General features: G+C 34.3%; 1 protein-coding gene across 10 annotated transcripts in view; it reads left to right on the top strand.

Annotated features, from left to right (window-relative positions):
• The window catches only part of Pcm1 (pericentriolar material 1), a 95,218-nt gene that overhangs the window by 24,851 nt on the left and 44,892 nt on the right, over nucleotides 1–25,475 (top strand). For 6 of the 10 annotated variants that reach the window (XM_026389421.2, XM_026389426.2, XM_026389428.2 and 3 more), the window contains 13 exons: nucleotides 2,171–2,348; nucleotides 2,506–2,595; nucleotides 4,818–4,924; nucleotides 6,908–7,124; nucleotides 9,152–9,356; nucleotides 10,369–10,542; nucleotides 10,979–11,133; nucleotides 11,250–11,482; nucleotides 20,452–20,603; nucleotides 20,750–20,879; nucleotides 22,296–22,436; nucleotides 23,352–23,542; nucleotides 25,128–25,328. In XM_026389421.2, coding sequence (XP_026245206.2) covers nucleotides 2,171–2,348; nucleotides 2,506–2,595; nucleotides 4,818–4,924; nucleotides 6,908–7,124; nucleotides 9,152–9,356; nucleotides 10,369–10,542; nucleotides 10,979–11,133; nucleotides 11,250–11,482; nucleotides 20,452–20,603; nucleotides 20,750–20,879; nucleotides 22,296–22,436; nucleotides 23,352–23,542; nucleotides 25,128–25,328 — 2,174 coding nt within the window. The remainder of the gene's footprint in view (nucleotides 1–2,170; nucleotides 2,349–2,505; nucleotides 2,596–4,817; nucleotides 4,925–6,907; nucleotides 7,125–9,151; nucleotides 9,357–10,368; nucleotides 10,543–10,978; nucleotides 11,134–11,249; nucleotides 11,483–20,451; nucleotides 20,604–20,749; nucleotides 20,880–22,295; nucleotides 22,437–23,351; nucleotides 23,543–25,127; nucleotides 25,329–25,475) is intronic. The other 4 variants (XM_026389427.2, XM_026389431.2, XM_026389429.2 and 1 more) reach the window with 1 other exon arrangement.

Genomic DNA, 25,475 nt, shown 5'->3' on the forward strand with positions numbered 1-25,475 from the left:
TACCAAATCTGAGAGGACTATTGACAATTATTCCTAGTGTTCCAGGTTTTTTCCTAAGACGTAAAGTCTTGAAATATGCCAGAACTAAGAAGATGATTTTTTTAATAGGGATGAATATAAATAACAAATATATATTAAATAAATATATAAATATAAATAACATCCTTCCTCTTGTGTAGGATGGCAGAAAACTGAGTAAACAGTAGTTACTTTGAAAAGGGTTGTAGTTTATTAGGAATTCACAATAGAAAAGCCTTCAGTAAGTAGCAGGCTAACCAAAATTATAGATTACTTCTGTCCTATGTACATAAAGTTTAGAAATTGTCCAGAATAAGTAGATATGGCACTGATCAGGCTCTTCTGATGTGGACATTAAATATTTTTATCATAAGTCTATTTCCTATTTTATTTCTTAGTCACATATGTAAAATGTTTTCACAGTTACGCATTCTTAGTTACAATACTGATGCATTCTATTTGGGGAGTTAAAGAAAAGAGGCATTTACATAGTACTGGGAAGGGATGTCAGCCAGAAAGAAACTTACTTTGAGCCATCTGTTGTTCTCCATTATTTGTCCAGAATTCAGGTGTACATATGGAAAGTAGATCAGTATGTTTTTTCTTGAAATTATTGAGCTTTTTTACTCCCCTTAGTAATTTTATAAAGGGGGCGAGGATCACTTATTTAAAATATACAAAACCTCCAACAAAAATTTGTTAGCAAGACAAATTTAAAATTGCCTAAATAAAACAAAGGTGAATATTTTATGTAAATGTTAGGTAAAATCATAGAATTTTTAAATTAAAAAAATTATGGTAAATCACTGACGAAAAAATACTGATATATATATATATATATTTTTTTTTTAAAGAGAGAGTGAGAGAGGAGAGAGAGAGAGAGAGAGAGAGAGAGAGAATTTTTAATATTTATTTTTTAGTTTTCGGCGGACACAACATCTTTGTTGGTATGTGGTGCTGAGGATCGAACCCGGGCCTCACGCATGCCAGGCGAGCGCGCTACCGCTTGAGCCACATCCCCAGCCCAACTGATATATATTTACTGCATAATTTATGTTAAAAATTATTGTTTTGGGGTTATATTTAAATTCATATCTTTGACTTTTCTTTTTTCTTGTTGGATTACATTTTGTATGATTTTAAAATTAATGTCTAAAAGTTGATTGTTTCTTATCAGTGCTGCTTGTTTAATCTCTTACTTTACTTTTAGGCAGAATGATAACTTCCTAACTATCATTTTGGGGGAATTTGTAAGTATTTACTTCTATTTTATGTCCTCAGACTCAGCTGAATGGGCATAATTTAAAAGTAAAAAAATGTAATAGTATGATATGAAATACACAATTTTCTGCGTTTTATATGCCTAATGTGATGCAGTTACATTCAAGCCTTTTTACATAAAATTATCAAGTAACTTTATTTTTAAAGTTTTGTCCTTGGTTAGAAAGAAATTAGTGGGTTTGTTGTCTGAGTCTTTTTTTTTTTTTTTTTTTTTTTTGTATTGTGTTATTTTGTATGCTTTGGTACTAGGGATGGAAATTGAACCCAGGGGCACTTTACCCCTTTGCTATATCCCCATTCCTTTTATCTTGAGACAGGATCATCTTGCTAAGGTGCTGAGGCTTGCATTGTGTTTCTCATTCTCATTCTCTTGCCAGAGCCTCTGAGTCTTGCATTGTGTTTGTAGCATCACTTCCAAGAGTGGGGCGAAAAGTTTCTTAGTTTGGCCTTTTTACAGAGACTTTTTGGGCATTAACCTAGTCTAAACTGTTCTCAATTTTTTATTGGCTGTGGTTCCCCTCATTCTTCTGTGTGTGTGTGTGCGTATGTAGGTAACTCCTTGCCCTTGTCAATTTTTCTGTTTTATGTTTTGTATGTCTTTTTCCTTTCTTTCCTTTTGTTAATTCCTCTTCATGATAAGCTATTGCTTCTGATCTTATACTATGAAATTACCTAACTCTTTAACATGGCAGGCTATCTGTATGTTATCATTCTATTCTGATTCTTTTTTATTTAGGTCTACTAAAATTGTATATAGGGTTGCATATTTAATACTAATGTATTATTTATGTACATATATTGCCATTTTTGTAGTCAAAAGGGGAAAATGGATTTTAATATAGATATAAGTATTGTTGGTCTTATTTTCCAGGCCAGAGATCCTGAACAGGAGCCTATGGAAGAGATAGAAAATTTGAAGAAACAACATGATTTATTAAAAAGGATGTTACAACAGCAGGAGCAACTGCGAGCTCTGCAGGGACGACAAGCTGCTCTTCTAGCTCTGCAGCATAAAGCAGAGCAAGCTATCGCTGTGATGGACGATTCTGGTATGACAATCTTCAAATGTTTTTATAAGCAAGGCTCAATAAACACTTATATTGCAAGGTTGATGATGTTATTATATAGTCAGGTTGTGATTGTTGACTAGTTTAGAAACCTGCATACGAGGCTTACCCTATCCTGTGCTTTTCTCTGGTTATGCAGAAAAGGTTGCAGGGACAACTCCTGGCCATCATACTGTACGATGCAGACAGACAGCTCGCTCTCCTTTTCATCAGAGAGTACCCTTAAGAGGTAAAAGGGACAGGCTGTAGTTCTGTTTTTGTGCTTCAGATTGATAGGGCTCTTGATGCTTTTATTTCCAGTTTTTGTACTTTATTCAACTAGGATTGCCATTCTTTGTTTGCCTCCTAAGGAAGTATTAAAAACCTTAAGTGAGGTAATAAATAAATTTATAGAGCACTTTACCATTCAATGTTAGTAGTAGCTCAGTTATTTCAATTAGATCTCCAATTTTGTATACTAGTTTTTTTTGAGTATAATTTCATATTAGTTTTCTTGAGACTCAGAAATGTTCATTTCTTCTTTTTCTCATCATAGCTATGTATCATTTAGTTGAAAGTTTTATTGAATTGTTTAGTATTTAGTATTGTAGTTTGTCTCATTACCTTCACCTGAATGTTTTAATTTTTTTTGTTGTTAAATTAAGATAATTACTTAATTAAGTTCAGTTAGGCTATTTTTTTAGTTTTATTTTTAATTGACAAATAATAATTGTGTGTATTTAGGGGGTAAAAAGTGATAGGAGTTTATGACACACTCTTCTAGTGGCTAAATTATGTTTCCTAATAGAGTATTCTATCATTACATTCTAATATTTTTTTTCCTTTGAGCATCTCATTTTTGCTAGTGAACTTACGTCCCGAGACTACTTGTTTTGTGAGTTATTTTATACTGCTCTCCAGATCTAGCCTACCAACTCAGCTGTCTGATCACTGTTGTTATATCTTATTTAATATATGTTGTGTGTATTAATAATTATACTAATTTTTCCTCATAAAATGCAGGGTACCGTTGTATTTATATTTATACTTAGAAAGTACATAATTTTGGAAAATAAATTATTTCAATATGAAGACAATCCTAGTTAAGAAGTAACTCTTTAAATATTTTCAAATTTGAACTATCAGACTTTAAAGATTTCCCGTGATAGTTACATTAATCTTGAATATTTACATCATCTCATTTGATTATGATAGAATTGTAGATTAGTACCTGTTTTAGTTAGCTTTCTTTGCTACTGTTACAAAAGATTTGACAACAGCAATATAGAGAAGGAAAAGTTTGTTTGGGTCTCAGGGTTTCAGAGGTCTCAGTCCATAGATGACTGGCTGATTCCATTTCCTCTGGGCTCAAGGTGAGGCAGGTCATCATGGTGAAAGGGCATGGCAAAGGAAGACAGCTAGGAAAAATGGAACCAAGAAGCAAAAAAAGACTTCTCTACCCACTGAGGAGAAGAAATATATACCCCAAGGGCATATTCACAATTACCCACGTCCTCCACCCAGTTATGACCCAGTTAATCTCTATCAGGGAAATAAGTGCACTGATTAGGTTAAGCTTTTCACAACCCAATTATTCCACCTCCAAAACTTTTTTGAGCTTTTCGGAACACCTCATCCAAACTATAACCATACCTAAAACTTTTATTCTTATTCTTGTTTTATATCAAAGTTTCTTTTTTCCCTAGGCTTATACAGAAAGAGTCAGATTTTTTTGAATTTTAGGCCAGAGGTCTTCTTCATATTTCTAAATATGAACCTTTTTAAGTAAACACACAGTATCTTTTAAAAAATAAACTATCACAAGGCAAGGAACAAGAATAGAATGAATAGGAATTTGGATTTGAATTTATTTTATACAATACTACAAAAAGAATTTTAGTGTAGTATTTTTAAATAGATTTGCTCCCGTATGTATGAGATTTTTCAGAGGGATACTCATCAGAGTTACACTATTTAATCTTCTGGTGTTTAAGAGAAGCAGCACAGTTGTCATGGGAAAGAGTATTTCGCAAGGTATATACTAGTTACGGACCGTAACTTCTTTATTTCTCATATAGAGTTTGGAGTATATATGTGGAATTGTCAGCCCTGAAATTCTTATTTTTCAGGAGACAAAGAAAGTTAGAAGTGGAGATAAGGATGGGTTGTTTGGATAAACCTGCTCCACCCCTAATGCATTGAGTCACAGGTTTTTAATTGGGTTATAACACCATTACTCCTTGTATGTTGGGTCAGAAAAAAAATGAGGCACTATACTATAGTTTTGCAGTTGTCCTTTATTTTTAGAATAGACAGACACTTATAATAAAAGGATTATTTGGCAGATAAATAAGAAGGTTCATTAATTCACATTATTTTAGGTGAATTTTCCCTCACTTTATATTTAGCTTCTCAGAACTTAAAAAATGATTTATTTATATTAATGAATAGTTATTCATTTTTTTTTTTCAGTTGGAGAAACTACAGGTAGCTTATCTGGAGTCAGTATAACATCTGAACTAAATGAAGAATTAAATGATTTAATTCAGCGTTTTCATAATCAGCTTCGTGATTCTCAGGTAACAATTTTTTGCATGGTTGATTTTAAAATCACATTCATTAGAACAGTGGTTTTCTGACTTTAATAAACATAAACATCACATTTGGAGTCCCTTTATCTCCAAAATTATGAATTCATAAGGTTTGAGTGGGCTTTTCTCCACATGATTTTATTGCTGCTGTTCTGGGAGACTATACTTTCAAAAACACCAAATTAGAGCAAAATGTACTTTGAATGAAGTGCTAAGTGAAATTTTCTTTTTCTCTCTTATTAGATAATACTTCCTTCCCCACCCCCTGCCCCAGAAGACTATTGGTCATAACCAATAAGATTTCTGTTAGATTCAAGTCAATGTCCTTGGAGCATTTTAAAATTGCTAACAATTTTGCCACGCCTGGTGACACACACCTATGATCCCAAGGGCTCAGAAGGCTGAGACAGGAGAATCTCAAGTAAAAGTTGCTAACAATTTTAAGAAAGTTCTTAAATTTAATTTGAGAATTAATAGTGTTATAATATGAGAACTTTGTAAATAATGATATAAATGCATATTTTCAATATGTGGGCTTTGGTAATTAGGGTAAATTAATACCTTTCCACTGGAAATATGTGTAATTGAAGGTGCATTGTCTCTTCGGTCTTTTTGCTGATTAATCAAGTGAAAATAAAAGAATATGATTCAACTACTTTGGAGAGTTGCTTAGCAATATTTAGTAATTTTTTTCTAATGACCCTGCCATGATCTACCCTAAAGAATCAGATGTTTACAAGGATGTAAATACAGGAAATGTTTATGGTAGTATTGTACTAATAGCAAAAAACCAGAACCAAAAGAAATGTCTAGGAAAATGAGTTAATAAATAATATATATGTATATATATATAATATATACATTTCATGAAATTCTGCATAGTAATTTGAATAAATGAAATAGAGCTAATGAATGAAAACTGATAAATTTAAGAAGGATACTGCTTATTTAATATTTTAAAATGTGTAAGTTTTTATGGATACATACATAGCTGTTACAAATTTCAGATTGTGGTTACATCTGGAGTGGGTAGTGGGATTGGGGAAGAGTACTTAGAGCTTTAGCTTAGTGTCTTTGATGTTATATTTCTCTTAAAAAGTAAAAAGAATGAGGCTGGATGCAGCGGCCCATGCTTGTAATCCCAGTATCTTGGGAGGCTGAGGCTGGAGGATCTCAAGTTCAAAGCCAGCCTCAGCAACTTAGCAAGGCACTAATGCAATTCAGTGAGACCCTGTCTCTAAATAAAATACAAAATAGGAGTGGAGATGTGATTCCATGTTTGAGTGCCCTTGAGCTCCATCTCTGGTGTGCCCCCCCACCCCAATAAAAAATAAAAAGAATGGATACAAATGTGGGGAAATTTGATGAGGCTCACTGGTAGGTATCTACTGTATGATTCCCTAAGCCTTAGTACATTCTTGATATGTTTCATAATTAAATAAAAAAGTTGGCCAGGCACACGACTGGGCATACCTCTTAGATACTCTGGAGGCTGAGGCAGGAGGATCTCAAGTTCAAGGCCTGTCTCATATTCAAGACCTTATTTCAAATTAAAATTTTTAAAAACAGGGATATGGCTCAGAGGTAGAACACTCCAGGATTCAATTCCCTTTACCACCACCACCACCCCAAAAAAAGTGTAGGAAAATTTGATAGTTAGGAAATTAAAAGCTTGTAATGGTGGTTCTAAGCAGAAATAAGAAAAAGATATTTGAAGGTTTATTCGATGTAAAATATGGCATTGTTAGCAGCATCTATTTAGATATAGACAATAATGATAACCAGTGAACCCAGGACCACCGTATGGTTACATATGTATATGAAATCATTTATGTGTTGTGGTGGCATATCAGAAAATAGTATTTAATTTGGGAGTAGAAATGGAAACCCACTGATACCTCTTATAAAGAATATTTTTTAAGATGAGAATGCAACTTTTAATTGCCTTAATTCTATTTTTTTTTTAATAAGCCTCCAGCTGTTCCAGATAATAGAAGACAGGCAGAAAGTCTTTCTTTAACTAGGGAGGTTTCCCAGAGCAGGAATCCATCAATTTCAGATCATTTGCCTGATGAGAAAGTTCAACTTTTTAGCAAAATGAGAGTGCTGCAGGAAAAGAAACAAAAAATGGACAAGTTACTTGGAGAACTTCATACACTTCGAGATCAGCATCTGAACAATTCATCATGTAAGTAAATCTGGTTTAGCATTACTATATAGAGAACATGTATCTGCTGACACTTAATAGTGTTTGATGAGTAAATGAATACAGTTTCTCAGAAATTTACAATTTTGCTAGGAAGATAAAACTGGAGTGTGAAAAAAAGTTTTTAAGTAATAAGTCAATATATGATAAAAGCCAAATATATGGTGAATCTTCAGAAAAGAAAAAGAAAAAAGTTGGGCCTTGAAAAATAGGTAGAATTTTAATAAGGGAAAGGTAGAAGAAAAGGTAACTATTTGATACTTCAACATGGTACTGCATTTTTTAGCATATACAAGAGTTTTTGTAAGGAATTACTAATCCAATTTGTGCCTTGATTTAAAAATCTTAAAACTATAGGTTGTGGTGTAGCTGTAGAGTGCCTGTGTTACATGGTATGCTTGAAACCCTGGGTTGATCTACAGAACTGCAAAGAATAAAAGTTTGAATTAAATAAAAACTTTGAAACTATTAAGCAGATTTAGTTTTTAAGACACACAAACACACACACAAAGATATGAAAAATTTCTGTAGTATATGATTTAGAGCAGAAAGTCTCCAATTTATAACTACTGTACTTAAGTTCATTTTTTAAAAATATTATAAATAGCCATATCAAAGAGCTGTGACTATAGAAACCATCTTCTCTAATTTTTTTTTCTTTTGGTATTGGAGATTGAATCCAGGGCTTTGTGCATGTAAAGTGCACACTCTACCTATTCTAATTCCAACCTAGTTACTAGTCTTCAGTTGCTGTCCTTAGACCTTTTTAAACCTGGATCCTGCCTCTGGAGACACAGCTAGTAATAAGGGGCAAAGCATTGGAAATTGAAGTCAGTAGGGGACAATCTAACTTGCTCTATTCTTTAATATTCCAGTATATCTAATTAAAGATAAGCAATAAAAACATCTCATCTCTGAAGTCCTTTTCTTTATTCTCCACACGTCTTCTGTTTCTCTGCCACCTCCAAATGAACCTTACTAATTCTGCCCTGAAACATACTCCTTTTCCCTGATCTCTCCTAATCCCCTCTTCCTCTAAGTAGAGTATAATCCCAATCCCTTTCTTATACAAGAAAAGGTGAAAACAGCTAAGAAAAACTTAAAATTTGAAAGTTGTGCTCATGTCATTGTGGTCACTTTTATATATATAAAGAAAGTAGTACTGTGCTTTCTAATGATTTTAAAGGGTCATTTTTTCCCATTGGAAAATAGTGTGAGGGCAGCACCAACAGTTAGAAAGGTTAAGGAATAGAGTAAAAAGACTACTAGAACCCAGCTATAGTAATTGTGTTATTTAAGTGAGTAGTAAACAATGATGGTCCTTTTAAGAGAATTGACAGTAGTTTTGAAGTGATAGAAGTAGAAGCGCAAAGATTATGTCTTCATTAATTGTCCATGGAGGCATAAAATATCTTTGATGTATGTGGACAGAAAATTAATTAGATTAGTTCAAAGACTTTAGAGGATTGATTTTTATCTAGTTAAAAAATGGTGTTTCCAGGTAGCATTTCATGGTATAGATGTATCACAGTCATGTTAGCACTTTTACTTTGTCTCCTGGAATAAAGCTCAATCTTGGTATTCATAAGACCTAATTAGTTAGGGCTACCCTATGATTTGCAGATTATGAATCCACATCATACATAGGGGACCTGTTAACTTAGTCCAGAACCAAGTTTGGCAGAGTACTCTTCTAGTTATTTTCCCAGAATACAACATCATGATTCTTATCAGTGTCTATCTTGTCCACCCCCCCAACCCCAGTTGCCCAGTAACTATAATGTAAAAGACATAAAAATGCATTTTCTTTGTGTATTTTGATGTGTTTGGTTGTGGAGTATATTAATAAGCAAATTACTTGAATATATACTCAAGTTTCAAAAATTTAACTATAAAATTTAAAGTGTTAATGATGTTTACTTTTTGATCTATCTCTAAGCATATTATTAATAAGGGTTGCTTGGTGCCTTGTTTGTTTATGGTAACTGGTAATTTTTTCTTTTTTATAGTTGTGCCTTCTTCAGCCTCTCCACAGAGGAGTGGAGATCAGAGAAGTACAGTTTCAGCCCCCTCTGTTCCTGTAGGCTTGGTACCAGTTGTCAATGGAGAGTCCAACAGCAGCCTTGTATCATCTGTTCCTTATCCTGCCGCTTCTCTAGGTCCTCAGAATGAGAATGAAAATGAAGGCCATCTGAACCCAACTGAAAAACTACAGTAAAATATTTTTTATAATCCTTATTCACATAAATTAGAATTAAATAATGGGGATAAACTTGGCATTTTTTCCCCTTTGTGTTAAAAAATTTTGGAGAAACTAAAGTTATTTAATAAGCATACTAAAGTGTGATGGTAAAAAGGGATTTATTATATGTGCATTTTATGAATAATTGAAGAGAACTATGACATTATAAAATAAGTAACTTCGGTGAGCTGATGTTTTTCTTGTTTTTTAAGAAAGGATCAGAAATAGCTAGGACTGTAGTTAAAATATTTCTATATTCAAATGATCGAGCTCAGGTCTGAAATTATATCATACAAGGTATGTCACTGGACAAATTACTTATCATTACTAAGGCTATTTTCGCATCTGCAAAATAGGGTTAATATTTAATAACACTAAACTTTTTAAAATACAGTTTTTAATTGACACATAGTAATTGTATTTATGGCATACAATATGACATTTCAATTTATAAAGATTTTTAAAAATTAAGAAACCTTGGCATAGTTCCTGGCACTTTGTAAAATTCAACAAATTTAATTTTGGTAAAAATAGCTGCATTTTATAGATCTCTACGTATAGACTAGTTGATAATCTTTTGTAAATGCTCAATAATATCTCTATAGCTGATTTGTCTGAGAAGTAGTATTTAAATTGAGTACTTAATATAATACTTCATCCTTTTGACTCTTATAAAGAAACCTAGTATTTTTGACAATGAGTTTTTGGCTGTCAACATTTATACCTGCTTAAAAGTGAACAATTAAATTGAAATGGATTTTTTATGCATTTGTTCCTAACACAAGAAAATAAAGTCATGAGATTTTTGAGGGAACCATACTTGAGATTAAACTTATTGCTTTATTAAACTCATGAGATTCCCAAGGTATTTGATTAGGTATAAAATGTTTTTGTGCTGACTGCTGTTATATGAAAATAATGTGAGGGCTTTTTGTTTTGTTTTGTTCTGTTAAGATGGGTGTTAATATTATATATTTTTATCAGGAAGTTAAATGAAGTTCGAAAGAGATTGAATGAATTAAGAGAATTAGTCCATTATTATGAACAAACATCAGATATGATGACAGATGCTGTAAATGAAAACACAAAAGATGAAGAAACTGAAGAGTCAGAATACGATTCTGAGCATGAAAATTCTGAACCTGTTACTAACATTCGGTAAGAACTTTATTTAGGTTTGGTTTTCAAACCTAATATTTTCAGTGTGGGGAGAAAATACCTTAATAAATTGCTATTTACCTTTTATTTAAGCTTTTTTTCTTGCAAATCTACTGTTTTGATTAGTATAATCATCCCTGCTCTATAAAGAAAAATAGGGAATTATTTAATAATTTAGTAAATTTGCTGTTAGGTCAAATGCAAGTAATCATAAGAAGTATTTAACTTAGCATTTTCCTACTTTTATATTTTTAGGTGTATTTTGATTTTCGATGTTTTTCTTCACAAATTTCCTAATAACATAGGTGCAAAAAGTTAATGGGAAAGAGAAGCACATTATTTAGTTTGAACTTAAATAAAATAGTTAATTGTGTTCTTAGTTTGCAGCTGTTTTACTAAAAACTTAAATAACTTAAGGTTGTTTTCTTTCTTGCAGAAATCCACAAGTAGCTGCTACCTGGAATGAAGTAAATAGTAATAGTAATACACAGTGTGTTTCTAATAATAGAGATGGGAGATCAGTGAATTCTAATTGTGAAATTAACAACAGATCTGCTGCCAATATTAGAGCTCTAAACATGCCTCCTTTAGGTATGATTGACTGCATTTACAGATAATTTTGCCATATTATTCTGTGAAGAGGATTTTTTTTTAATACTCAAGTTTATTTTAAAATTATTGATTTGAATGATACATGTTTTTAATAGATTGTCGATACAATAGAGAAGAACAGGGAATGCATGTAACACAAGGTGAAGATGATGAGGAAGAGGAGGAGGAAGCAGAAGAGGAGGGGGTCAGTGGAGCTTCATTGTCTAGTCATAGAAGCAGTCTGGTTGATGAGGCTCCAGAAGATGCAGAATTTGAACAGAAGATTAATAGACTTATGGCTGCAAAACAGAAACTTAGACAGCTACAAGATCTTGTTGCTATGGTGCAGGTAAATACTGCATGTTTGCTAAATAGTGCAGTCTTTATAAAGTTTGTGTATGTGTTTAATAATTATGTTGGTATAATTGTACTGGTATGCATTTTTTTCCTCTTTTCTTGTGCTAGAGATCTAACCCAGGGCCTCACAGATGCTAGAAAGCACTGTACCCCTGAGTTATATCCCCCACTGTAATTTTGTTTCTTATATGCAAGGCTTAGTATTTTACCTGATATACCTCAGACATCTGTGAGGGGTATTAGTAGGTATTTCAGTCTTTATAGTGTATACAATCTCTTTCATAACTTTTCAGTGCAAAAGCAGCCTTATGTAAACAAAGAAGCATTGTTGTCTTCTAGTATAGCTTTATTTACAAACCAGACTATTTTGTTTTTGTTTTTGCCTATGACACTAGCCTTATGTAGATTTTATAACATCCAAATGAGATAGGTATTAAAGAGATTGAAGAGGTTTTTTTTCCACAGTTAAAAAGTAATAATAAATTTTATTTAGTCTGGTATATTATCACTTTAACTGTAGTCAGTATTAAAAATTATTAATGAAATATTCCACATTGTTTTTGTGATAAGCCTTCAAAATTGGGCGTGTATATTACATGTGTTACAGCACAATTTGGACTAGCTAAACTCAGTCACCATATGTAAGAGTTCAGGTCAAGACAACCCATGTTGTTTCTGTTCCCACCTAGCATGGGAGACAGAAGCTGTCCTGAATCTTAGTATCTTCCTGGGTATTTTGATCCTCTATGGTCTTGAATTACCTAAATTTTGAGTTTTTAAGTCACTACTGGCAATCACTCCCAAATCCAGCCTACCATTTTCAGGGCATGGGGTCTTTTCCCAAAGACCTTTTGACATACTTTTTTGTTATATGCTATAATTCATTTTCTGAGACATGCTATATATATAACCAAGTGAAAAGAGGATGAGATAAAGGAAGAGCAAAACTCCTCAGTTTTGGAAGATATTTTTTAAGTTCCTACTCTAGACTAGAATTCACATAAATCTATTATAGCCTCTATACCAAAGAAAATTATATTAACTATAACTGGATATTCTAGCTTGCCTGAGAAAACCCCAATTTATCTCTTTTCTGGCATAATTATTATCAAGTTTCTCCTTTCATTTTCAAAACTATCTTGGTTTGGATAGTAAAGGATTAAATCAAGCAATTATAGTCTACACATCATTACATTATTCTTCATATAATTCTATGAAATAAATCGTCTACATTCGTAATAAGGAAATTGAGCATCAGGAAGAATTAAGAACCTAAGCTGAGTGTGGTGGCACATGTATGTAATCCCAGTGGCTCCGGAGACCACAGGAGGATTGTGAACTCAAAGCCAGCCTCAGCAACTTAGCGAGACCCTGGCTCTAATAAAATACAGAAAAGGGCTGGGGATGTGGCTCAGTGGTTAAGTGTCCCTGGGTTCAATTCCCAGTTACCACCACCCCCACAAAAAAGTACTGGCCCATAGTCACAAGTCAATCCAGAGTTAGAGTCCTTGTGAAGAGGTTTTAATTGCACAATGTTGTACAAATTTCAGGACCAGAATTTAGACTTCCTGATACCAGAGCCTGAGATTTCAACACATTTGAGGTAAAGAAGAAAAACCCTTTTATCCTAGTAAGGCCAACTAAAGTTGGATTTTTATTTTTCCCACAGTCAATGCTGGTGGTTGAACCCAGGAATTTTCTGTTAGGAAAGTGCTCTACCACTGAGCTACACCCCCAGCCTATTTTTGTTTTGTTTTGTTTTGTTGGCTTTTTTAGTTTTTGAGACAGGGTTTTGCCTAAGCTATCTTCAAACCACTGACCCCCAATCTCGGCCTCCTGAGTAGGTGGGATTACAGGTGTGCACCACCATGCCGACCACAAAGTTGGAATTACTAATCATAGATTGTAAAAGGTAGTCCATATATACGAATGTGTAATTGTGTAAGTAATAATACTTCTTTATTAAAAAATATGGTCCAAAGATTTATTTGCCTTTTGTAGTTTACTAGAATGGATATAATCTATCTAGAGTGACCAAAATGAGTTGACTTTTAAAATCATTCCTTTTTATCTTTTCCATCTGTTATGTATTGTTAAACTTTTTCTAGTAATCTAATCACTATAGAAATATTTTAGAGACTCTAAAGTGTTATGATTTTTGGCCAAAAAACTTGTTTGTAATATCTATAACTTAGGGTAATATCAGCAGTTTTCACATCTCTGGTAAAATACTGAATGATTTATTTTCATTGAGTTTTAGCTTGAAAGTTATGGAGGATACAACATTAACATTAACCACATTAATAAAGGTATAGAAAAATGGTTTTCATCATGAGTGAAAAACTCATGTTTTATTCTTTTGAAATGCTTCTTTCTTTGAATTTTCAAGTAAAAAGTGGGTATGCTGTCATCATTAAAAGAAAATATACATTATTAGTAAACTCTCTCTTGACTTTCATTCACAAATTCTTTACACAGATTTACAAATTATATATTATGAGGTCTTTTCTTTGCATTTGTATACTTTGGTATGCATCATTCAAAAAAATGCACATCATTTTCTTTTGTTTCTTTGTTACAAATCATAATACACTTAAGCCCGATCCCACAGCGTGTAGATCATAACCAACTTTTTCTTCTATCAGATGCCGTGTCTCTGATTTAATATCAAGCTCCTTGATCCATTTTGAGTTAACTTTTGTGCACGGCGAGAGATAGGGATTCAGATTCATTTTGGTGCAAATGGATTTCCAGTTTTCCCAGCACCATTTGTTGAAGATGCTATCCTTCCTCCATTGCATGCTTTTAGCCCCTTTATCAAAAATAAGATAGTTGTAGTTTTGTGGATTGGTTACTGTGTCCTCTATTCTGTACCATTGGTCCACCCGCCTGTTTTGGTACCAGTACCATGCTGTTTTTGTTACTATTGCTCTGTAGTATAGTTTGAAGTCTGGTATCGCTATACCGCCTGATTCACACTTCCTGCTTAGTATTGTTTTTGCTATTCTGGGTCTTTTATTATTCCATATGAATTTCATGATTCTTTTATCGATTTCTACAAGATATGCTGTTGGGATTTTGATTGGCATTGCATTGAACTTATATAGGACTTTTGGTAATATCGCCATTTTGATGATGTTAGTTCTGCTTATCCATGAGCAGGGTATATTTTTCCATCTTCTAAGGTCTTCTTCTATGTCTTTCTTTAGGGTTCTGTAATTTTCATTGTATAAATCTTTCACCTCTTTTGTTAGGTTAATTCCCAAGTATTTTATTTTTTGGGGGGATATTGTGAATGGAGTAGTTGTCCTCATTTCCGTTTCAGAGGATTTGTCGCTGATATACAGGAATGCCTTTGATTTATGCGTGTTGATCTTATATCCTGCCACTTTGCTGAATTCATTTATTAGCTCTAATAGCTTCTTTGTAGACCCTTTTGGGTCTGCTAGGTATAGAATCATATCATCTGCAAATAGTGATAATTTAAGTTCTTCTTTTCCTATTTTTATGCCTTTAATTTCTTTCGTCTGCCTAATTGCTCTGGCCAGTGTTTCGAGGACTATGTTGAACAGAAGTGGTGAGAGAGGGCATCCCTGTCTTGTACCAGATCTTAGAGGGAATGCCTTCAATTTTTCTCCATTCAGAATGATGCTGGCCTGTGGCTTATCATAGATTGCTTTTACAATGTTGAGGTATGATCCAGTTATCCCTAATTTTTCTAGAGTTTTGAGCATAAAGGGATGCTGTACTTTGTCGAAAGCTTTTTCTGCATCAATCGAGATGATCATATGGTTCTTATTTTTAAGTCTATTGATGTGGTGGATAACATTTATTGATTTCCGTATATTGAACCAACCTTGCATACCAGGGATGAATCCTACTTGATCATGGTGTATAATTTTTTTGATATGTATTTGAATCCGATTCGCCAGAATTTTATTGAGGATTTTTGCATCAAGGTTCATTAGAGATATTGGTCTGTAGTTTTCTTTCTTTGAAGTGTCTTTGTCTGGTTTCGGAATCAGGGTGATGTTGGCCTCGTAGAACGAATTTGGAAGTTCTCCCTCTTTTTCTATTTCCTGAAATAGTTTGAAAAGTATTGGTGTTAGTTCCTCTTTAAAGGTTTTGTAAAACTCTGCTGTATACCCATCCGGTTCTGGGCTTTTCTTAGTTGGTAGTCTTTTGATGGTTTCTTCTATTTCCTCTATTGTTATTGGTCTGTTTAGGTTGTCTATATCCTCCTGGCTCAATCTGGGCAGATCATAAGACTCAAGGAATTTATCTATGCCTTCACTATCTTCTATTTTATTGGAGTATAAGGATTCAAAGTAATTTCTGATTATCTTCTATATTTCTGAAGTGTCTGTTGTGATATTGCCTTTTTCATCCCGTATGCTAGTAATTTGGGTTCTCTCTCTTCTTCTCTTCGTTAGCATGGCTAAGGGTCTGTCAATTTTATTTATTTTTTCAAAGAACCAGCTTTTAGTTTTGTCAACTTTTTCAATTGTTTCTTTTGTTTCAATTTCATTAATTTCAGCTCTGATTTTAATTATTTCTTGCCTTCTACTTCTTTTGCTGTTGTTTTGCTCTTCTTTTTCTAGGATTTTGAGATGAAGTATGAGATCATTTATTTGTTGGTTTTTTCTTTTTTTGAGGAATGAACTCCAAGCAATGAATTTTCCTCTTAGAACTGCTTTCAATGTGTCCCATAGATTCCGATATGTTGTGTCTGTGTTTTCATTTAACTCTAGGAATTTTTTAATTTCCTCCTTGATGTCTTCTAAAACCCATTGATCACTCAGCAACCTATTGTTCATTCTCCAGGTGATGTTTGATTTTTCCTTTCTTCTTTTATCATTGATTTTCAGTTTCATTCCATTATGATCTGACAAGATGCATGGTATTATCTCTACCTCTTTGTATTGTCTAAGAGTTGCCCTGTGACATAGTATATGGTCTATTTTTGAGAAGGTTCCATGTGCTGCTGAGAAAAAAGTGTAGCTACTTGATGTTGGGTGGTATAGTCTATATATGTCAATTAAGTCTAGGTTGTTAATTGTGTTATTGAGTTCTATAGTTTCCTTATTCAACTTTTGTTTGGAAGATCTGTCCAGTGGTGAGAGAGGTGTGTTGAAGTCTCCCATGATTACTGTATGGTGGTCTATTAGACTCTTGAACTTGAGAAGAGTTTGCTTGATGAACACGGCTGCACCATTATTTGGGGCATATATATTTATGATTGTTATGTCTTGTTGGTGTATGGTTCCCTTGAGCAGTATGAAGTGTCCTTCTTTATCCCTTTTGATTAGCTTTGGCTTGAAATCTATTTTATTAGATATGAGTATGGACACTCCTGCTTGTTTCCGTGGTCCATATGAGTGATATGATTTTTCCCAACCTTTCACCTTCAGTCTATGTACATCTTTTCCTATCAAATGCGTCTCCTGTAGACAGCATATTGTTGGGTCTTGTTTTGTGATCCATTCTACTAGCCTGTGTCTCTTAATTGGTGAGTTTAAGCCATTAACATTTAGGGTTATTATTGAGATATGGTTTGTTCTTCTATCCATATTTGTTTATTGATGTTACTAAACCTGATTTGTTATCCTCTTTGACTACTTTCCCCCCTTTACTGTCCTACCTCCCATTGTTGGTTATCAATGTTATTTTCCATTTCCTCTTCCTGTAATGTTTTGCCAAGGATTTTTTGAAGAGATGGTTTTCTAGCTGCGAATTCTTTTAACTTTTGTTTATCGTGGAAGGTTTTAATTTCATCTTCTAACCTGAAGCTTAATTTCGCCGGATACAAGATTCTTGGTTGGAATCCATTTTCTTTAAGCGTTTGAAATATGTTATTCCAGGATCTTCTAGCTTTTAGAGTCTGTGTTGAGAGATCAGCTGTTATTCTGATTGGTTTACCCCTAAATGTAATCTGCTTCCTTTCCCTTGTAGCTTTTAAAATTCTCTCCTTATTCTGTATGTTGGACATCTTCATTATAATGTGTCTAGGTGTGGATCTCTTATGATTTTGCACATTCGGCGTCCTGTAGGCTTCTAGGATTTGGGATTCTGTCTCATTCTTCAAGTCTGGGAAGTTTTCTTGTATTATTTCACTGAATAGATTGCTTAATCCTTTGGTTTGGAGCTCTGTGCCTTCCTGTATCCCAATGACTCTTAAGTTTGGTCTTTTGATATTATCCCATAGCTCTTGAATGTTCTGCTCATGGTTTCTTAGTAGACTTGCTGAGCTATCTATGTTCTTTTCAAGTTGAAATACTCTGTCTTCATTGTCTGATGTTCTATCTTCTAAGTGATCCACTCTGCTGGTAGTATTCTCAATTGAGTTTTTAAGTTGGTTTATTGTTTCCTGCATTTCTAGTATTTCTATTTGTTTGTTTTTTATTACCTCTATCTCCCTGTGAAATTGATCTTTTACTTCCTGGATTTGTTTGTCAATGTGATCTTTCATTGTCTGATTTTGCTGTCTCATGTCTTCCTTGAGACTCCAGATCATCTGAAGCATGTATGTCCTGAGCTCTCTATCTGACATTCCATCTGTTGCAGCTATTACCTCTTCTAAAGTTGGGTTGACCTGCATTGCCTGTGGTCCTTTCTTTCCTTGTCGTTTCATACTGCTGGCGTTTCTTTCTGCTTGGTGAAATTGTTGTGTCTTTGATATTTTCCCCCTCTATTTATTTATATTGCTCTTGTATAGTTGAAAAATCACCCTTGCAGGGCAGGTAGTGGCTGTGATCCTCCTCCACTTAGTGTGATCCGTCTACCATGCTGGCAGGCCCTAGGTCTGCTTTGCTGGTCGGTCAAAGGTCCACCTACCCAGCAGGCGCCAGGGGCACCTGTGTCACTCCATAGGTTGCTGGGCCTAACCTCCCGATGGGTTGCAGGTTCGCCTAGCTTGCAGGCACTGGGGGAGGGGCCGGTTCCGCCCCTCAGCAGGCTTTGGGCCCTATCTGCTGGTGTTCACAGTCCCGCGTACCTGCAGACACTGGGGGAGGGGACGGGCCTAGCCCTCAGCCGACCACCGGACCTGTCCTAGTGGGTCCGGTCCACGTTCCCCGCCGGCGCGTGTAGCTGGAGTCACTTGGCTGGTTGCTGGGCCTGACCCACCCGCCCGTGGCTTGCAACGCCTAGCTTGCAGGCACTGGGGGAGGGGCCGGTTCCGCCCCTCAGCAGGCTTTGGGCCCGCTCTGCTGGTGTTCACAGTCCCGCCTACCTGCAGACACTGGGGGAGGGGACGGGCCTAGCCCTCAGCCGTCCGCCGGACCTGTCCTAGTGGGTCTGGTCCGCGTTCCCCGCCGGCGCGTGTAGCTGCAGTCACTTGGCTGGTTGCTGGGCCTGACTAGTACTCTTTTCTTATACCTGTATTTATATCCTGGTTCTCAGGGACACAGGAGAAGGTTTAAACATACGTAGTTATTATGTTTATATAAACTGTTAGTCTTTCTGATTTAAAATCCTGGACAACTTAGAGTAAGTCCTTAATGAAGCCTAATGTATCAATAAGCCTCCAGAGATTGTTATCTTTTGTTTTTCAGTCTATGATGCATTGTATATTAAAATGTGTGTTACTTTTTCAGCTTTATTTTAATGCTGTAGTTCATATCATTTCAGTTGTTTAGGCACCCTCATACTACCATCTGAAATTTCAGGAAGCTCTGTTTTGCATTATTTCTCATGCTTTAGTTTGTCTACTTTTTATTCTGTAAAAATACTTTGTGATCCAGCTTCTCCTTTTCTGAAGTTACAATACAGTTTCTTTCCATCTTCCTATCAATATCACTAATAGGTTATGTTAGTGTTTAGATTGATGCAAAGTTGCTGAGGTATCAAAGATTAGCTTTCTGCAGAACATGAAGAGGAGAAAAAAATTATCAGTGGAGTTGGGAACTCTTGATAATAGATAAATTTTTATAGTAACAATTTCAAACAATCAAAATCCATTGTCACTGACCCTCTTTAAAAATTATCCCATTTCCTCTCTTTCCTCTTCAGTAAATACAAATATAGTGAGAATATCCTATCTCAAACATCATAATTACTGGAAAAAAACAAAAAGTTCATATCTTCCTAGTAATAGTAGAATTGTACCTTTTGTTGGTCAAGATGAGAAAAGACAATTTGTTGGCGCACACCTGTAATCTCAGCAGCTCAAGAGGCTGAGGCCGGAGGATTGCAAGTTCAAAGCCAGCCTCAGCAACTTAGTGAGGTCCTAAGCAACTCAATGAAACCTTGTCTCTAAATTTAAAAGATATTTAAAAAGGCCTGGGAATGTGGCTCAGTGCTTAAGTGCCCCTGGGTTAAATCCCTGGTACAAAAAAAAAAATAGAATTTTGGTTATTACTAGGTTGTCTTACACTTGTGTTACTATATAGATATACCTGAGGCTGGGTAACTTTATAGAAAAAAAATAGATTTATTTCGCTCATAGTTCTGAAGGTTTAAGAGCCCATATCTGACAGTCTGTAGGCAATTCAGAGGGTTACATAGCAAGTGACAGGGAACACATATGTGTGTCTTTTGGTCTTTCCACCTTTCCTATAAACCCACCAATATTTAGTTATTGGGATTTTACCTGGCAACTCTATCTAATTCTAATCACTTCTCAACACTAAAGTGAGATTAGTATTCACTCTCACATACTTCATAGTGGGGATTAAATTTCAGTACTTGAACCCTTGGGGGAGACACTTAAACTGTAGCAACTGAGTAGTTGGTAACACATATTTTGAATGTGTTCGTTTTAGTCTTAGAATTCATTCCTCACCATTGGTTGAGAATGAACTTCAGTTTTCTATAAAAATTATTGTGTTTTCTCTATTGCATTAATTTGTGTTATGTAAAATTTTATGATCTAGTGCATTTGGTAAGGTGTGAATCTGATAATGTCTCTAGATATCAAGATATATCTAAGATATGTTTTAATATAATTGTGCTATTTAAAAGGATGATGATGCAGCTCAAGGGGTTACTTCTGCCAATACATCAAATTTGGATGACTTCTACCCAGCAGAAGAAGACACCAAACAAAATTCAAATAATACTAGAGGAAATGCTAACAAAACACAGAAAGATACTGGTGGAAATGAAAAGGCAAGGTATGCAAAACTTTTGGCTTTTACTTAGTAAAAATATAGTGCTTGTTACAGAGAAAGTTCTTGGCTAGGTATTTTGTTTTATTTTGCTTAATGTTGTCATCAACTTTTATTGGGAGTCTACAAATTAATTGTCAATTTAATTATAGAGAGAAATTTTATGAGGCTAAACTACAGCAACAACAGCGAGAGCTAAAACAATTGCAGGAAGAAAGAAAGAAACTGATTGAGATTCAAGAGAAAATTCAAGCTTTGCAAAAGGCATGTCCTGACCTGCAGGTAATTAAGAATTATTTCTTTCAGTTTACTTAGGCAAAGGGGTGTTCAAAACCTAAAGTTTAGGGATGGAATGTAGCTCAGTGGTGGAATGCTTGCCTACCAAGCGCTAGGCCCTGGGCTCAATCCCCAGTATTGGAAAAATAAAACCGAACAAAACAACAACCAAAAAAACCTAATGTCAGTTGATAATATTCTTTGCCTTTTTTTAGTACTGATGTGTCAGATTTATATCTACTAATTTGAGAATTAATGAAATTGATGAAATAATGGGCTGGGATATACTATGAAATCATGGGAATTAATCATTTTTACTGGGCTAATAAGCCATTGATTCAGAACATAACTACTTCTAAGTGTTTATTATATTAAAATATTCTGGTTTGAACTTTGCAGTTATAAACCAGTATTTTCATATTTTATTGGCCTAGAATTACATAATAAAGGTTTTAAATCATCATAAGTTTTCTTTTCCAGTACCAGGGATTGAACTTAGGAGCACTTAACCACTGACCTACATCTTCAGTCCTTTTTTATATTTTATTTTGAAATAGGGTCTTGCTAAGTTGCTTAGGGCCTTGTTAAGTTGCTGAGAGGCTAGGTTTGAACTTGTAATTCTCCTGCCTCAGCCTCTTTAGCTGCTGAGATTTTATAGGCATGTGCCACTGCATCTGTCCTTATTATAAGTTTTCTGTAAAAATAAAATATATATGCTTTTGTTTATTAAATAGTACTGAATATGGCTCTTTCAGTTTGAACAGAAAATAAGCTATATTTGGTCATGTCAGATAATCAGGTATAGGATTGATATGGGAATGGTATAATAATTCTTTTCTGAGATTTTCATAAAATTTATTGGTTAGCTTTATTTTTAGCTATATATATATTTTTAAAAAAAAAAAACATTTATTTTTTAGTTGTAGGTTGACACAATACCTTTATTTTATTTTTTATGTGGTGCTTAGGATCGAACCAAGTTCCTCCACACATGCTAGGCAAGTGCTCTACCTTAGAGCCACCATCCCAGCCCCTATATTTTGTTTTTGAAGAAAGGGAAACATACCAAAGGATATATGTTTCTGATAAAATCGTTTATTTTCAAAACTCTTACCTTTTCTACATTATCTAATCCTTTTGTCCTTTATCCCCAATCTAAATAATATCCAGAGGAATATGTGACAGTGTTAGGTTAAGAATACAGAATTTTGATTTCTATTGCTTTTGTTGTTCCTGAGTATTACTTTTCAACTTTAACCTATGTTTTCATATGTTATTTTCAGATGATGATGGCATTTGGGGTCTAGTAATAACAGATTAAATATGTCACTAAAGATCTAGAGAAGAAGTATACTAACTACTTTTATGAAAATAATATTATTACTTTAATACCTCATAATAGTTTTGCCAATTCTTTTTTAGCTGTCAGCCACTACTGTGGGTAATTGTCCCACAAAAAAATACATACCAGCTGTTACTTCAACCCCAACTACTAATGAAAATGAGACCAATACAAACAAATCTGTTTTTGAACCTGAAGATTCTTCAGTAGTAGATAATGAGGTATGGTAAACTTATTTCCTGAGTTGGTCTTAAGACACATCATAAGATGGAGAACAGTATCTGTGAAACATAGGGTGTTTTGTTTTTGCAGTTGTTGGATTGAATGTAAGGCTTTACACATGCTGGCAGTATTCTACTTGAAACATGTTTTGTGTTTTGTGTCTTCTACTTGGAATAAACCTCTTTTATTTTTTATTTATTTTTTTAATCAATGGACTTTTATCTATTTATTATTTATTTATTTTTAGTTGTAGTTGAATACAGTACCTTTATTTCATTTATTTTTATGTGGTACTGAGGATCGAACCTAGGGCATTGCATGTGCTAGGTGAGCATTCTACTGCTGAGCCACAACCCCAGCCCCTCTTTATTTTATTATATGCAGTGTTGAGAATTGAACCCAGTGCCTCACACATGCTAGGCAAGCCCTCTACCACTGAGCTACAACCCCAGCCCTGGAGTAAAACATTTTTTTACAAAAAATAATTATGCTGGCATTGTTTCAAAATAATCATGCTCTTTATTAGCAAATACTTAGCAGAATTACACATAAGAGTGTAGTTACAGCAGACACTAATTGTTTCAATTAGACTTAATCACTTAGCAATATATATATATATATATATATATATATACATACACACACACACACACACACACACACACACACAATTTGTAGGTAATATTGTGTCTTTTCTCAAATAATTCCTGAAGTTTGAGTGCTGCTTATTTTCATTAACAATTAAAGATTACCTAGTATTTTCTTAATCATCACTAAAATATTATTTTAACCTTCAAAGAAATCTTATCATCAAAAGGATAGAGTGAAAATAGAAAGTTCTGTAGTACCAACAATATTCTTTAAGGCTACAGCAAATCCAAATATTTACTTAACTCTGATTTTTAAAATAATAGTTGTGGTCAGACATGCGAAGACATGAAATATTAAGGGAAGAGCTTCGACAGAGAAGAAAGCAGCTTGAAGCTCTAATGGCTGAACATCAGAGGAGGCAAGGTCTAGCTGAAACTACATCTCCAGTGGCCATGTCATTGAGAAGTGATGGATCTGAGAACCTGTGTACTCCTCAACAAAGTAGAACAGAAAAGTAAGAGAGTAGTTTAAATCACTTTTTAAATAATGTCAAACTTTAGGCAAAGCAGTTTGTTTTTCCCTCTTGATACGACAGCATAAATCTGCTGTTTCATTGAGGCTAGTGTTTTAGGTATCACCTTTGTGACTCAATTTGACTGAATCCAGCCATTTGCTCTTTTAAAATCAGCTTTCTCAAATTATTATGGCATGTGATAAATGGTGATAACAGATTTTCTAATGTCTATAAGTCTTATTTTCTTAAAGTTTTAAGCCTATAAAAAGAAAATGCTTGATGTCTTGTTTTTCTAATAGACCAGGGGAAAAAATCAGTTTTTTACTTAAATTGAACATCTGCTATTTGTAAGAATCTTGAGGATTTTAAAACATTTTATTATACAAAACATTTTAGATTTTAGGATTTAAGTTCAACATTTCCATATTTAGAATATTTCACAAAGAGTTGGTTATCTATAAGTTGCTATATAGTAATATTTATATCTTAAGTTTAGAAATCCAGATTTTTTGCAGCTTTACATTTTCCTATCCTTAGAAAACATTTCTACCACATTGTACTGTCTTCCTCTTAGAACTTATCCTATTTTGGGAGTTTTATTGATCAAACTATTTTATCAGTATTCTTTTCTGGTTATTACACATTTGTTCTTTTACAGCTTTCTTCAGATAGTTTTTATGAGCAGAACCATTGGTCTAGAGTTGTATGTTGTTTTTTTGTTGTTGTTGTGGTGGTGCTGGGTGTTAAATCCAAGGCCCTATGCCTGCAGAGCACAAGCTTTACTACTGTGCTACATTCCTGGACTAAAGTTGTACATCCTAAAACAGCAGCCCATAGATATTGGTGGCTCTTTAAATTAAAATGAAGTGAAAATTTTTGTTTCCTATCAACCACATTTTAAGTGCCCAGTAGCTATATGTACCTAGCATCCACTGTGTATTGCAGCACAGATATCAATCATTATCACTATTGCAAAAAGTTGTTTTGATTGTTTGTTTGTTTATTTGTTTTTGTGGTTCTGGGATTAAACCCAGGGCCTTCTGCATGGGAGGCAAGCATTCTACCAACTGAGCTGTATCCCCAGCACACAGAAAATTCTTTTGAATAGCACTGAAGTAGAGAATTGTCAGTCAAGGAAAAGTTGAGGGAGGTTTAGTTAAGGAAAAAAGTCCTAAGGGCCAGGTGCAGTGGTGCATGCCAGTAATCCCATATACTCTGGAGGCTGAAGCAGGAGAATTACAAGTGCTAGGGCTGGTTTTAGCAATTTAGCATGATCTTTTCTCAAAAAATAAAAAGGGTTAGGATTATAGCTCAGTGGTAGAGTGCCTCGGGGTTTAATCCCCAGTACTGCAAAAAAAAAGTTCCTGGGGTTGTAATTAATTACTATTTCAATTCAATTAAAGAATTGTTTGATGGAAAGCAAACTAATCTGTATAGCAGTAATTAGGAGAGTACCATTTATCTTATAGAGTTACGATTAAATGTGTGTGTGTTAATATATATGTATGCTTGATATTAAGTCTGGTGCATAAAGTATTTAGCTTACTTTCAGAATGGTAACTGTTTTATGTCTCTTAATCACTAGAACAATGGCAACTTGGGGAGGCTCTACTCAGTGTGCCTTAGATGAAGAAGGAGATGAAGATGGTTACCTTTCTGAAGGAATTGTTGGGACAGATGAAGAAGAGGAAGAAGAGCAAGATGCCAGTTCTAATGATAATTTTTCTATGTATCCTCCTAATAGTGTGAATCACAATTCCTATAATGCAAAGGAATCTAAAAATAGGTTTGTTTGTTTGTTTTAGTTTTTTGCTTGATTTTAAATATCTCGGGTCTTTTGACACAACGGAATTCTACAATTCTCCAAACTAGCTCAGTATCTTAAAATTCATTTATAGCACATTTATAGCACTCTATACAAGAGTTAGTATAG

This window comes from Urocitellus parryii, chromosome 14 (assembly GCF_045843805.1).
Source record: "Urocitellus parryii isolate mUroPar1 chromosome 14, mUroPar1.hap1, whole genome shotgun sequence".
NCBI classification, from domain to species: Eukaryota; Metazoa; Chordata; class Mammalia; order Rodentia; family Sciuridae; genus Urocitellus; species Urocitellus parryii.